This window comes from Lingula anatina, chromosome 2 (assembly GCF_051362555.1).
Source record: "Lingula anatina isolate TDL-2025a chromosome 2, LinAna3.0, whole genome shotgun sequence".
Lineage (NCBI taxonomy): Eukaryota > Metazoa > Brachiopoda > Lingulata > Lingulida > Lingulidae > Lingula > Lingula anatina.
The window spans coordinates 36,818,906-36,832,725 of NC_141768.1; the positions used below are offsets into that span (position 1 = coordinate 36,818,906).

The 13,820-nt window shown below is 35.9% G+C and overlaps 2 protein-coding genes across 8 annotated transcripts in view; one reads left to right on the forward strand and one right to left on the reverse strand.

Moving 5' to 3' along the window:
• LOC106156780 (uncharacterized) overlaps positions 1–8,468 on the reverse strand; it is a 43,427-nt gene extending 34,959 nt beyond the window's left edge. For all 6 annotated transcript variants that reach the window (XM_087005519.1, XM_013532202.2, XM_087005520.1 and 3 more), the window contains exons 1-3: positions 8,290–8,468; positions 7,165–7,281; positions 5,881–6,941 (exon numbers count right to left, since the gene is read on the reverse strand). In XM_087005519.1, coding sequence (XP_086861645.1) covers positions 5,881–6,941; positions 7,165–7,273 — 1,170 coding nt within the window. In that variant the 5' untranslated portion in view covers positions 7,274–7,281; positions 8,290–8,468. The remainder of the gene's footprint in view (positions 1–5,880; positions 6,942–7,164; positions 7,282–8,289) is intronic.
• Positions 8,469–9,114: 646 nt separating this feature from the next.
• LOC106156782 (NAD(P)H-hydrate epimerase) overlaps positions 9,115–13,820 on the forward strand; it is a 31,180-nt gene continuing 26,474 nt past the window's right edge. Inside the window, exons 1-2 of one of the 2 annotated variants that reach the window (XM_087003064.1) lie at positions 9,115–9,248; positions 11,884–12,024. In XM_087003064.1, the coding sequence (XP_086859190.1) occupies positions 11,903–12,024 (122 nt within the window). In that variant the 5' untranslated portion in view covers positions 9,115–9,248; positions 11,884–11,902. Of the gene's footprint in view, positions 9,249–9,905; positions 10,007–11,883; positions 12,025–13,820 lie in introns of those variants that run through there. The other variant, XM_087003065.1, reaches the window with a different exon arrangement.

Genomic DNA, 13,820 nt, shown 5'->3' on the forward strand with positions numbered 1-13,820 from the left:
TTGTACTTAAACTAAGAGATATTACTGCATGGTATTCCTGTGGTGCTCATCAAGAATAACTTGTGTCCCAAAAAAATTAATTTGTAAGTATGAAAACCAGATTATAGAAACCATTAAATTCCTTTATTTAACTTATATGAAATTATAATAATGGGCATATAAGTAGGGAAGAAGCATACTTGTACACAGGATTAATACAGTTTCAAGGTTCTACTGTAATGTGCAGTATGGCCTTCAAGGGTACTATTTGTATGTAGTATCATTCTATTATAAATAAACATATTAACATCCTAGCAGAATATATATATATATTTTTTTGAATGATTGTATCCATGAGACCATTGTATCCATGTAAAATATTGCTGCCACGCAACACCAGCATTATCCATAGCTGAGCACATCCCTCTCTTATGAAAAAGTCATGATACGTCTTAACTTATAAGGTATCTAGGCTACAATTTTCCAAGGCAATATTCTTTAGTCAAGCATTAAAATGTGGCTAGGTGTGCTCTTCTTTTATGAAGAAGCAATGTATCATCCCTGCTAAACAGCTTATCACAGTAGTCGCACCGAAACCGGATTTCTGTGTGTATCAACTTATGTCTGTTCAGGTTCCTCTGCTGGGTGAAGCCTGATCTACAAATCTCACAGAAATACACCTTAGGGGTCTGAAATAAAGATGGGCAACTTATCTCATTATTTTTTTCTTTGGAAAAAAAAAATACTGATGCCTGCAGGTAGTAGTACATGCTCACGACTAAGATAAAGTAGTTGAATTCTATTGAGTAGTTTCACTGTCAGCAGATGCAGGACGCATTACAGCAGACGTGGGGACAACAAGCTTTTTTCCTGTTAGTGGCATCCCAGCAGCTTTCTGGTGAACGTGACGAGTGTGCTCAAGAAGATAGTCGCTTCGTTTAAAAGCTTTGCCACAGGTGAGGCAGACAAATCGCCTATGAGTATGCACATTCATGTGTCTTCGCAAGTTGGTTAAAAGAGTAAAACTCTTGTGACATATTGTACATGGAAACCTCTTCTGCTGTTGAAGATCCACACCCATCTTAATTGGTGTTGCTTTTCTGTAAAGTGAGCCCATTACTCTTGCTCTGGGTAGCTAGGATTAATACAAGAAAAATATCTTACTAAGACTGCCCTCATTCAGATTCTTGTTAATTCAAATGAAGCAAGCACATATACAAGTCTGTAGTGCACAGGTATAGATAATGGGGAAAATCCCAATATTTGGAACCATGATGCTGATGCTAAATTAGTATACATATGTTAAATTAATGATACTGGATGTCTTTTTTCTACAGATGTTCTTGAAAGTGTTATCAATATACAATATATATGATCATTTTTGGTTTGTGTACAATCACATCCTTGGGGAGTAATTTTTCACCAAATTTCAAATGCTAAACCCTACATGAAAACCAATCCATCTTTATACTTTTTCACCAAAATAATCTACACCTTAAATTCCTTAATGCACATTTGAATCTTGAAATGAACAAAAAATGCTACCATCTCACTCTGGTATTTGACATTCCCTATTTGATTCACTAACATGTACATCCTTATGGCAGTTTCTAAAATGATTTTTCAAACTGTCACTTCTAGAAAATTCACTTTTGCAGACAGTACAGTGCCAGGTTTTATTGCGATGAACATTCATGTGCCTTGATAAATTGTTGACATGTTTGTAACTCTTCAGACACAATGGGCATTGGTATTTCCCTACAATTTCCATATAATATCGGTGGTTTCCTTCACTGTCTGTATAATGATTTCTTCCATTACTCTGTGGAAAAATAAAAGATATGAAGAAACAAAGGCATATATGCATTCTACTTTTGAATATTCTTAGTATTTATTGCAAGATTCATATCTACTTTTTCTACAATCCAAGCCCCCACAGGTGGTAGTACTTTTTTGCCACTTTAAAGTGTTGTTTTTTGTCAAAATTTATGATGTATTCCACATTTCATGCAGGTAAGTTAACAGTGACAGTCAAGAAATCCAGCTACTCTTTTAAAAGTCTTGGCTTATGCTGCTGAAATCATTAGCATTTTTCTTGTGACAGTATAGTTTTTGTATGGATTTTATGTTGTTAATACAGCTCCTTCACTTCTTTTTCCGTTTGTGGACATACTTCATGTGATTATCCTTCCTTTGCAATATAAAAGCTTGACAAATTTCACAGAAGAAAGATTTGTGCTTGTGAACTGTGTTTATATGGCGCAGAAGGTCATGCTTGAAATTAAATTCCTTGAGGCACATTGCACATGCAGGTTTTTTAGATGAATCTCCTGAGCTACACACTACACTGTGTTCTTCCTTGAGAAAATAAAATGAAATACTTCCATTAAACTACATTTGTCACCGTCATAAATGGTCTCCTTTTTTTTTTTTTTTACACCACCAGCAAAAGATGCGGGTCACATAACGCTCACTGGTGGGTCACTTTTCCTGTTACTCGTTTCCTATTGTGGGCAAACTTCATGTGGTTATCTTTTCTCTGTAGTACAAATGCCTGACAAAGGTGGCAATAGTGGGGTTTTCTTTTATGCACCACATCCACATGTCTTGTCAACGAAGATTTACAAACAAATTTTTTCTTGCACTGGTTACAAGCTAATTTTTTCGTCAAGTTTGATTTTTCAGCATTTTGGAGGAGAGAGCCCCCTGGATAAGGTGACACACCTGGTCCCCACCTTAACTCCTCAGAAACAGCATGCACCTGGTGGGTAAGAAAAGGGAAAATATCCATGTCCTGGCACAACATTAAGCACCAAAGAAACTAAAACTACTTTTTCTTTTGGGAAAAAAAGAATGTATTCTAGGGGCTTTGAATAAGGAAACTCACAACTGTTCAATGGTTTCGCTTATATTTCCCTTCTGTCATCTAATCTTGTCACAAAGCATAATGCAGCATGTACATATCATAATTTATATATTAAGTGAATAAAATATCAATAAAAAAACTTAAATATTTGTACATACTGACAAAAACTATAAACAATTCATGCCTTAAGAAAATTCGACAAAAAGTATCAAACTATCCTGACCACAGAGTTTACACAGCATCCAAGCACAGAGCTCGTGTTCTTTTTCGGATTCTATTATTCTACTGTGGAACATCAGGCTTTTTAGTTGGTTTTATCTTATGAAATGATTTCATATGATTATCTCTTCTTTGTAAAATAAAGGCATCACAGAGATAACAAAAGAAAGTACGACTCCTATGAATAGTATTCTTATGCCGTGACAAACTTGTCCTGTCACTAAGTTCTTTATTACATATTTCACACATCCATTTCTTAGTATCAGACAGAGCCTCTTTCGTGGGGGTTGGGGTTGACAAGAACATTTCACTGTTCATCCCAAGGGCCTACATAAAAGAAATATGACAGTTATGCTACAGACACACTGAGCTTTGTATCACATGTATTAGTTCATTCACTGGTTGAATGCTGTACAGTATGCAAAGCCTCTTGGTGCTCTTGTGCTAAATACACCAAATTTCATTGAACTGTGTCCTTTTATCATTGATATACAAGAGCATATTCCCTATCATTCATCTTTATTTGTATTACCCCTACAATTCACATATGCATCAGCGTATTTTTTGTACTATTATCATTAAAATGATAGCCCTTTCACATTCATACTGGACCACACAATCTAGCACAATTCATCTAGCAGAGTTGTTTTTTTTTCACACATTCAATAGGGGCTTAAAAATCTAAGCACAAATTTAGCACAACGATTTTCAATGGAGAGAGAGAGAGAGAGAGAGAGAGAGAGAGAGAGAGAGTAGAAAAATGGTATATTAGATGCTTTCTCTGAGACATTTGCAATGCACAGCATATATATATACCAAGGACTTTACAGTGTAAAACCTAAGTGAAAATCAGTGTGATTTTGAATGCAATACTAGAGCTGATATCCACTGTTAAAAAACCGAATAGGTCAATCCATGATTAGAATTTGTATTTGGGTGCATCTACCTGGAGTAAAATTTTCTATCGGGACACACCATGCAACAATTAACAAAGAAATAAATCTCGATAAAAAGTCATTAATCATTCCAAGTTGATACTTGCCCCATTGCTCTCATTATACTCAACTAATACTGGAAAATAATCCACAACTCAAAACAGAAGAATTCACTTTATTTTCCAAATAAAAAAATATTTACAAGGGTATATAAAATGTATATCAGCAACACAGAAAGCCTACCCCTAGATCATGTCTTTTCATACCATCATAAATGCCTATTTGCCAACCTAATAGCATGCGGTGTGGAATCTATATATTATTTATAGTAGTATAAATTTGATTTCTTCCAGCTGCAGCAGCAATTATATAACAATATAACCCAGACTAACAACTTATGCATGACCAGCTGTAGGTCATGGCAGCCCTGACTAGCAAATAATGTGGTAGAGATGGGCTTGGCGGGTGGCTGAGAAACTCCAAATTTTGGTCATTTTTTTTCTTCTCCAAATTTGGAAGAAATAATAAAAGGAATGCACTTTTTTTTCATCTTTCAAATGAGAAATGATTCAAATTTTGGTTCAATTTTGTGTTTTGTTTTGGCCAAAATTTTGTGACACCAGTGAACACCTGTGAGCACCTACAGACTGTACATGCAAGCATCAGCTGCCTTAAATATGGAGGGCAGCTACTAGGCTTGGGGGTCTAAGAAATCTGTCAGACACGAAACAAATATATTTAAATATATATACAGATACATATATTAATACTATAGATTTACTTCTATATTCATTACTCTCAGTTGTCACAAATATTTAAACATTATTTTTTAAATTTCAAAATATTAATGGCAAGCTGTTAACTTTTAATTCAAAAATTTCAAACCATTTAAAAATTAAATCAATTGACAATTTAAACCAAGTTTCAAAAGATCAGCCAATCCAAAGCCCATTTTCTGAAAAGTCTATGTCTGTTATCTGTCTATTAATTTGCTGCTGTAAGTTTTTTTTTTAAATCTTGTTAATGACATACTTGCACAGTTTCTCTTAAATGAAGGGGTCACCCCAGGTGGAGTTTAATTTTTTCAGAAACAAAAGAAAAAGCAAAAGGTAAACAGTTCACTTCATACGGGCTGCATCGCTTATCTTTTGAGAGGACAGATTTCCTAAACCCCAAGCCAGGTTAAGGGAAAGAACAGAAACAGAGAGAATGTTCATATTAAAGTTAGAAACTGCGAGCTCAATAACCATCCCATTTTTCTTAAAAAAAAAAAAAAAACATTCCTTTAAAATAATGTCAACCTGTTAAGACATGATAACTTGACATTGGAAATGTAAGACAATTTGATATCCAAGTGCCGAAAATAGTACACTGCAGTTTCCAGCTTTGAATTCATTTTTTTTTTTTTCAAAATACTAGGCAAATTTGATCTCAACTTTACAATTCCAAATAAATACCAAGGTTTTTCTGTCATTCTTTTTTTTTTTTTTTTGTCAAATGTGCCTAGATATAGCAATACCCATCCATTCATCCAGGCACACTAGAAATTTATACTGAAGTGAGGATGGATTCTTCATGGATGGATACAATTCAATGTAAAAGAACAAGCAGAAGCAAAGTGAGATTTCTTTCAATACAGTGAAGTTGTCATTTATTTCTCAAAAACTTTCGATAATGTATAAATGCAAATGACACACATCTTTTAGGCTATAACAATGAATTTATTGAAATGGGAATTCACCAGGACTACTTTTGAGGACAGCTCAGCATTTTGCAAAATTCCACATGCTGGATTGAACCTAGTTCTTGCACAACCAGAAATCTCTCCCACTTTGGCTTGTATCCTGAGTAAAATATTGGTACAAAAAGACTGGTACTTACATTTCTTGGTTTGGCAGGAGACTGTGTTTGAGAACTGCTGCCTTCACCAGCACTGTGATCAGGAGATTGCCAGTTGGGAATTAAAGAGTTATTTGGATCTGAGGGGAATGATAAAGAGTCTGATGCCTGACTGGGACCAGCACCTTCATGTTCTTCATTTGCTATAGAGAAAAAGTCTTGTATGAATGGAGTGGATTGTGCTTGATCATTGTCCGAGTTAAATGAAGACACCACCCCCGGTGCTATAAATGGCCCAGGAGGAATATCTTGACTTAAACTTTGGTCCCCCAAACTTTGGTGAGATTCACCGTCGTCTTTGTCAGAAAGTTCGACTACATCTTCCTCTTTTTTAATTTCTATTATCACATCTTTGGCATCAAAGGGGTTTGTGTTCATGTTGTCAGTATGACTGTTTGATTCTTGGGTATTTGAGCAATCAGATTCAGGAACAAGCTTTGGTCTTTTGGAAGCTGATGGGTCCATCACATGAGGGGAGCCTGAAGCTGCACTTGGAGCCCCAGAAGCTGCACTTGGCTCAGATCTTTTCCCAGCAACATTTCTGTACAACTGTCTTGGAGAAATTGTCTTTTGTGGTGCTACATCATCTTTTTCTGGTCTTCGACCAGAGTGAAATGTAGTCAGTTTTGTATGAGTGTTTCTATATTCTACTGAGGAAGGAGAAGTGAGATCTGGCAATGAAACGTGATCACCAATGTGGGGAATTGCCTGTAATGTAGGGTCATTAGTTTTTTCTTGAGAAACATTTCTTGGTTCTGAAATATATAGACTAGTAGAATCTTGAGCACCTTTTCTATGAGTAGCACCATCATTTCTGTTTAAAAAAGTCTGCCTGTCAGGAAGCATGTGTCTTTGATGAGGAGAGATTGCTGCAGGTGGTGGTGGTTCAGTTCCACCCCCTGCATCCCCTTGATAAACTTTGAAAACTTTCATTATCTGAGCCACAAACCTCCCATCTTCATATCCAATTTCCAAATTTGAAAGTTCAAGTGAAACTACATTTTCTTGTTTGCTTTTCACTTCAATACTGTGTTGAAATTCACCTAAAGATAGATAATACAAAATTCATGCCAAGTGAAAAGGTATAAAACTTTTCAAAGTTGCACACAAACATTGCACGAAACAATTTGCTAAATGCTTACATCTAAATTTCAATGGTTTCTGAGCACAAAAGTGTTTAATTCCACCAACCGTTTAACACTATGCAAGAAAAAAAAGCTTATTGAACAAAGCAACTTGAGACATACACAACAGCTTTTTTCATACCTTCTGTATTTGTTGCCACAAATTTGCACAGCTGGCTTTCGTTTAATGCAGCACATGTTTTAACCAGGTCCAGTGGCAAGTGTATGTCAAGCTTGGAAATCTTCAACATACTTATTTCTGAAAATTGAAATAATAATAATAATAATAATAATAATAATAATAATAATAATAATAATAATAATAACAATAATTCAACATACTCATTTCTGATAATTATAATATAATAAAATAAAAACAATTTGAGAAATGACACAAATTTAAGTATTTGTTGAAAAAAGTCACTGATAAACTTCAGATGACTATAACCACAGATATGAGGAACTTAAATTTGACAAGTATTTTCTATCACCAAACTACCTAAAAAAATTTCAAACTTGGATAAATTACAAATAACATGAGAATTGATATCAAATGATGTTATGACATTACTGGTATGAAAAGTTAATAGATTAGATTAGGTGTGTGTGTGGGAGGGTGGGTGTGGGGAGGGGGGGGGGGTAGAAAAGAATGATCAATGGTTGGAGCTCATGGGCTGCTCCCTAACCTGAGTAAACATCAGCATTAAATATATAAACCTTTGTGTCCAAAGCGTGCATAAAACATTTACCCAGCAAAACCTTCAATCAAATGCTACTATCAACTTTGCTTTAAAAATAAACTTCACAAAGTCCCTCTTAGAGGTGCTACACGTGAGAACAATGAGCCAACGGGCTTTGGGAAATTCCCACTTATGTAATCATATGCCGATTAGAGCGCCACCACTAAATGGCGTCATGTGTCAATCATGCCGGTTTTTCCCCCAGAAGGAAGTCGCCATTTTTCAACCGAAAGACAAGAACAAAGAAAAATAGCAAAACTGATGTACTGTCGCCTTATTCTAAGAGCTGCGAGTGAAAGGAATAGTTTTGTTAAATCTTAAGTAAAAATGATGTCTTCACATCGGTTAATTTTAAAACGGATACTTATGGGTTGGCGTGAGATCTTTTGTCCGTACAGCCCAAACCCCAAACAAACTGCAGCCAGCCGGATGCTGCACAAACACAACGATTACAGCAACCAGTTGCGTAAATGTCAATCGATTTTCATGTAACTAGCATCCAGAGAAAGCCATGATCATACCCATACCTTTTAAGTGGCGAAACACAGGCAATTTACGGTGAATTTTTTCAAATTTCACCAGTCGACAATGGTTCCGTGATCCTCCGCATTCCGTGTCTAGTCGAAACCTGTGACGTCAAGAACCGGTGCGATATCATGTGACCTGCACCAGCTGCCTGGCAAATCCGGTGGTCGATGGGCGGTACCATCTTGGCAATACTGCATAAATTATGCCGATGCTGGTGGCAAATGGTAGAAAAATATGCACCTCTCTCTCTCTCTCTTTGTTTTCTTTTTTCTTCTGTTTTATTGTGGAGATTGCACAGTAAAATAGACGAGAATACACCAATCGTAAAAAAGGCAGATATAGAGACGAAAAAACCTTTCAAGTCCGTCAGCAAATGCATTGTGGTAGCCTATCACCTGCATCCCTGATCCCTCGGCCCTAATCAAATGTACATGTACATTAACTGCTCTCGCTTGATTTTTTGTTTGTGATGAAACAAATTATCTAAAATTGATTTTACCTGTACATTCGCCATATACTGGTACCGTCTAGGCATTATGCAAATGTTTTCATTAGAATATTTTAATATTAAGATATATTAATATTGCTCTTCTCGACCCCTTTGTGGTCAAGTGGGGTCGATAACTGGATGACATTTATATATATATATATATATATATATATATATTTGACCACCCTCCCATCACGTCTTTTTTTTTGCTGCCACATCTTCCCCTAGGTCCCACCAAAAGCCAGGTTCTTTTTGCTTTAACTTGCATGTTTTTTATATATTGAGGTAAAATAAGTTGCATCTTTTCTTAAGTTGATGATCGATAAATGATCTAAGAGTCATGAAGAGAACAATTTGTAAGCCCATGCCAAGTTTCAAGATATCCGCCGGGAAATTCCCACCTGAGGGCAGCACCGTATTGGGATTCCCTTACAACATGGCGTAAAGTTTGGTACCGCTACTGGTGCCGTAAGTTTTTTTTTTTTGTAATTGAACCTAGATGAGCATTGTTTTTTTCTGATTTTCTAAACCAGCATAATAATACCCTAGCAAAGGTTAATGTTGTGCAGCATATGTATATAGCTGAATGCTTCTGCAGAACGTGTTGGTTCAGTCAAAGCATAGAAGTACTGTAGAGGAAATACGACCTTCGATTCAAAGCTTGCATCCTTTTCATTCTCATTTCAACAAGGTTGTAACGATAATGACATCATACAGCTGCTTGATTGAACCAGGGAATTATATCGTAGATGATATAATTCCCTGATTGCACCAAGGGTCAGTTAGGGTACATGTAGCACCAGGGTCTGTTAATTTAGGACACCGACTTTTACAATATTGTTTGGTGCACGTCGGTATGATATACATGTATCACTGTGTACTTGACACGTTTTTTGTTGCTAGTAGCCATACAATTACTACTGGGGGTATGTGGTTGACATGCCTGAATTCAAACTGTATCTCCATGGTATGTATATGGTATGTATATATACTTTCATAGTTGGTTGTTTAGACTGCAGCACTTAGAAGTCATGCATCCATCAATTAACAGTGAGTGACATGAAACAGGCACTTTTATAAAAACAAGCTGTGATCACTATGATTACGTATTGGTACATTTTGTACATTTTGTAGTGTCTGCCTGGGTAGACCTGTCCTCAATAGCTCTATGGTGAGGGACTCACATGGTGAGCGAACGTCACAGGTTCAATCCTCAGTCCAGTCAGGTATTTTCCCCAAAAAACAATGGACTCCATCTTTCAGCATTTGAGGAGGGGGGGGGGGGGGGGAAGTGTAGAGACTGGCCAGGAAAGAACTGGGTCCCGTAACTTGAAAGCATCGTGCATTGTGAGCGAGCGCAAGCATCTCGATTCCATAACTCCCCCATACTCGTCCCATATAATACATAATCATTGTAGCCTTTATGTGATATATATCGCTATTCGCAATACACGATGCTTTTGAGTTACGGGGCCCTGGACTTGATAGCTTAGAGGTAGAGCACTGACACTAAGTGAGCGCCTCAGTTTCAATCGTAGGTTGAGTCAGGTATTTTCCTCCACAACACTACAATTTTTATAAACATTGAATAATAACTCATTGTACCCTAGTCCCAATTTAAGGTCTGCTACACGTAGTTAAAATTGTCAACTGCACTGATCTACTAGTACCGTTACTAAATGGCAATTATAACTGCAGAGCAAACAAGTTTTAAGTCACTGCATGGAAACAAACTATTTACTCTTGGGTATTTGTGTGTTAATGCCTAACATCACATTTTCTCTTCATTCTTACATATTACTACTATATTGCATCACTAGTCTGACTATATATATATATGACTATAATACTATAGGCCTGGGGAATTGATCACATGTGAACATTAACCAGGCAATAGAATTAATAAACACACTCTCATACATATATGCATGCATGCACACACACACATGCATACACACACACACACACACACACACACACACACACACACACACACACACACACAAGGAACAATATAAACAAGATAAAATCTGATCAATTTTAACAAATTTAAAGAACTCTTAAATTTATCAAGTAGACTGTGTATTGGTTTTTCTACTTTGCAATCTTATGAACTGCAAGATAAAAGCTGGCATATTGGAATAGATATTTTCTGCTGCCTGAGATTTATGGCTAGAAATATTTATGTAAAAGTTATCTGAACAAGACAGCAGGTAGGAAAGAAGGGCCCTATCTTCCGTTCAACAGTCTTTTTACATTGTAGGCAATTTTACTTCAGGCTACATTATATGGAGCAGCATGAATCACTTATGCCGTAGACTGCATTCAGATTCACACATTGTTCTAGCTGGGTTGGTCCAATTCTGCCAGGGATTCTCTCTTAAGTGCTATCATTGGAATCCACTTAATTATCTGACACGCCTTCTTTAGCAGCTTGGGGGGAGGGGGAATGAACTATCTTGTGCTTATTAAACTGATTCCACTAAAATGCACTTTTGTGAGAAACTTCCAGAGAGTTGGACAGACCCAGCTAATACGATGGGTGGATATGAATGCACCCTTAGACCCCATTCCCATGGATTTTAGATCGATCTATCCCTGTGGGGAGTCTCACTAGATTACTGTCAGCTTAGCCGGCTTAAGCGTCTGTTCCGCCTACTAAAAGCTGTAAGGGGGTAATTAACTATGGTGCGTGCTCGGCTGACTGCAATTTAGCGTGAACCCCCAGGGAGTTAGGTCGATCTAAATCTAAATCTCTGGATCGATCTAAATCTCTGGGAATGCACCCTTAGTCTTGGTCAAACCAACTTATCAAGGGGAACATTTCTAAGTTTGTCTGGTGTCTCTTAAATTATTATTTTGATAGCTTTTCAAACATATATTGATTGCAGAAAATTGATGCCATAAAAACTGTTAAAGATTTTAAGAGGTCTTATTTAACTTTTGTGTCAAGTAGGAATTAACATGTAAAAGCACTATGCAAGTATTTTTCTTTTCTGATACCACAGCATGTTCGCAATATAATATGCAGTTTTTGGGAATAATGCCATTGAAATATGATTTGTGCAGCTAATTTTTTATGATTTTGTTTGGCATTCCACAGGGATCTGCAAATCAAATAAATGCGGGTTCTTAGAAGAGGAGCTTTCCATTGTTATAGAGCTTTTTTCAACAACAACTCTGCTAAACACCAGATCATTCAAAGAAACATGGCGGTAGAGGCAACTGGCATCAAGTTCCTTGGGTAAGTTTTCTTTGTTGTAATTGACATTGAAATTCAGTTAATCCAGGAAACCGAAAGAAAAAATTGAGAGAGAAAGAGAGATTTCCTGAGCCCGTAGATTGAAAGGATACCCAATTTTCATCATCTCAAATCTCTCCAAATCTTTTTTGAAAAGGTGAAGGTTTAAGCCCTTACTCAAATGTTGAATTTTATGAAAGTTATAAATGAATGGAAGGCAGGTAACTGCACATTTGGCTTAATTAATTGAAGAAGACCATGAATCTAAGCAGTATATATATATGGTGCAAAGTATGTTTGGATATAGATCTTGATAGAGTGATGGTCTGTAACAGTTTGTTAATGATTTGTTGACAGTGCATTAAATATTATAATTTTTTACACCGAAGTTCATTTTCTTTTATTATCTTCTACATATTTTGTAGAAATAGGCTCACGATGCCAAGATTTGCATTGGAATTAGTCCACATGTAAAATAAAAATCTACCCATTTAAGTTGCTGTTGTGGGCATCAGATATCCATGATGATAAAAAAGTATAAAGCTTTTTTTATGATCCTAACACTGTAGCAGTTTGTACTCATTTCAAATTGTGTTACCACAGGGTGCAGTACAATGTGGTAGAACAGCCTGAAGATGTGAACACAACTAACACAATGTATATTTTTTCTTTTTGGCGTTATGACATTTAAATTCTTTAATATTTTTTTACTGATAATAATATGTAAATTTATATTCATTTTAATAGTTAAGGAGTTTTTTCTTTATTTTTTCTTTTGTACACTTAGAAAATTGAATATAATTTTAAAAAATTTATATGAATTTAAAGTGACATATTTAAACATTTTGATTTCTTCTTTTTTCATTGATCTTTTTTATAGAAACATCTCTATAAAAGTTGCTGTCATTACAGTCAAGTGGGTCTGAAGGACAGTTATGTAAAATATAATTTAGCACTAATGACATGTACAGGATGCTAAGAATATGAAGAAAAAATATAAAGGATGATATATTTGTCTTTATTTTGCATTGCACTACACTTTTACCAAACTTTTGTTCCAGAAGAGCTTTCCCATGAATCTGGCTGTCAATATGTGGAATACCTAATGGAGGCATCTGTCATAGTATTCTCCAGACATTTGTTTTCTGTGATGCAGCAAATGTGTAACAAATACCAGTATTTCACAGTTTCATAATTGACAAAATGGCTATTTATTCAATGTTTTCTGCTTAGTGGGTTTTTTGCTCACTTGTAACCAATACCCTTTTTTGGAAATCTGAGTTCTAGAGAGAAGTTTGTTTCCCTAACCTAGATTAGGAATTAAGGAAGCACGACTTATTGCAAGCATTTTGAATAAGTTTATTATAAGAGGTAATTTCTCCTCATGTATCAAATGTTCATTTTCCTCAGATGTTAGGTTTCCATTTTAGTTCCATTAGTCATTGGTTATATGAAATTGTGTCATCCGAGGGATTTTATGTACCAATTAGGTTATTTTCCCAGAGCAGAAGAAGTGAAATTCTGTTGTTTGTTTCTGTTATCTGAAAGCATATTGTGTCCATTGGCATATTGATATTTCAGACGTCAACATACTTTTTCCATTGCAGAGTGAGTGAGAGACAGATACAAATTTATGTATCAACATAGTTTTTCCATTGCAGAGTGAGTGATACAGATATGTAAAGACCACAAACATGTCCTAATAATCAAGACACAGCAGAATTGGCCTAGTGGCATTTTATTGTTTGTCAGAAAATTAATGGAAGGTTTGACAGTTGGAATTGATTGTCAATTATGGC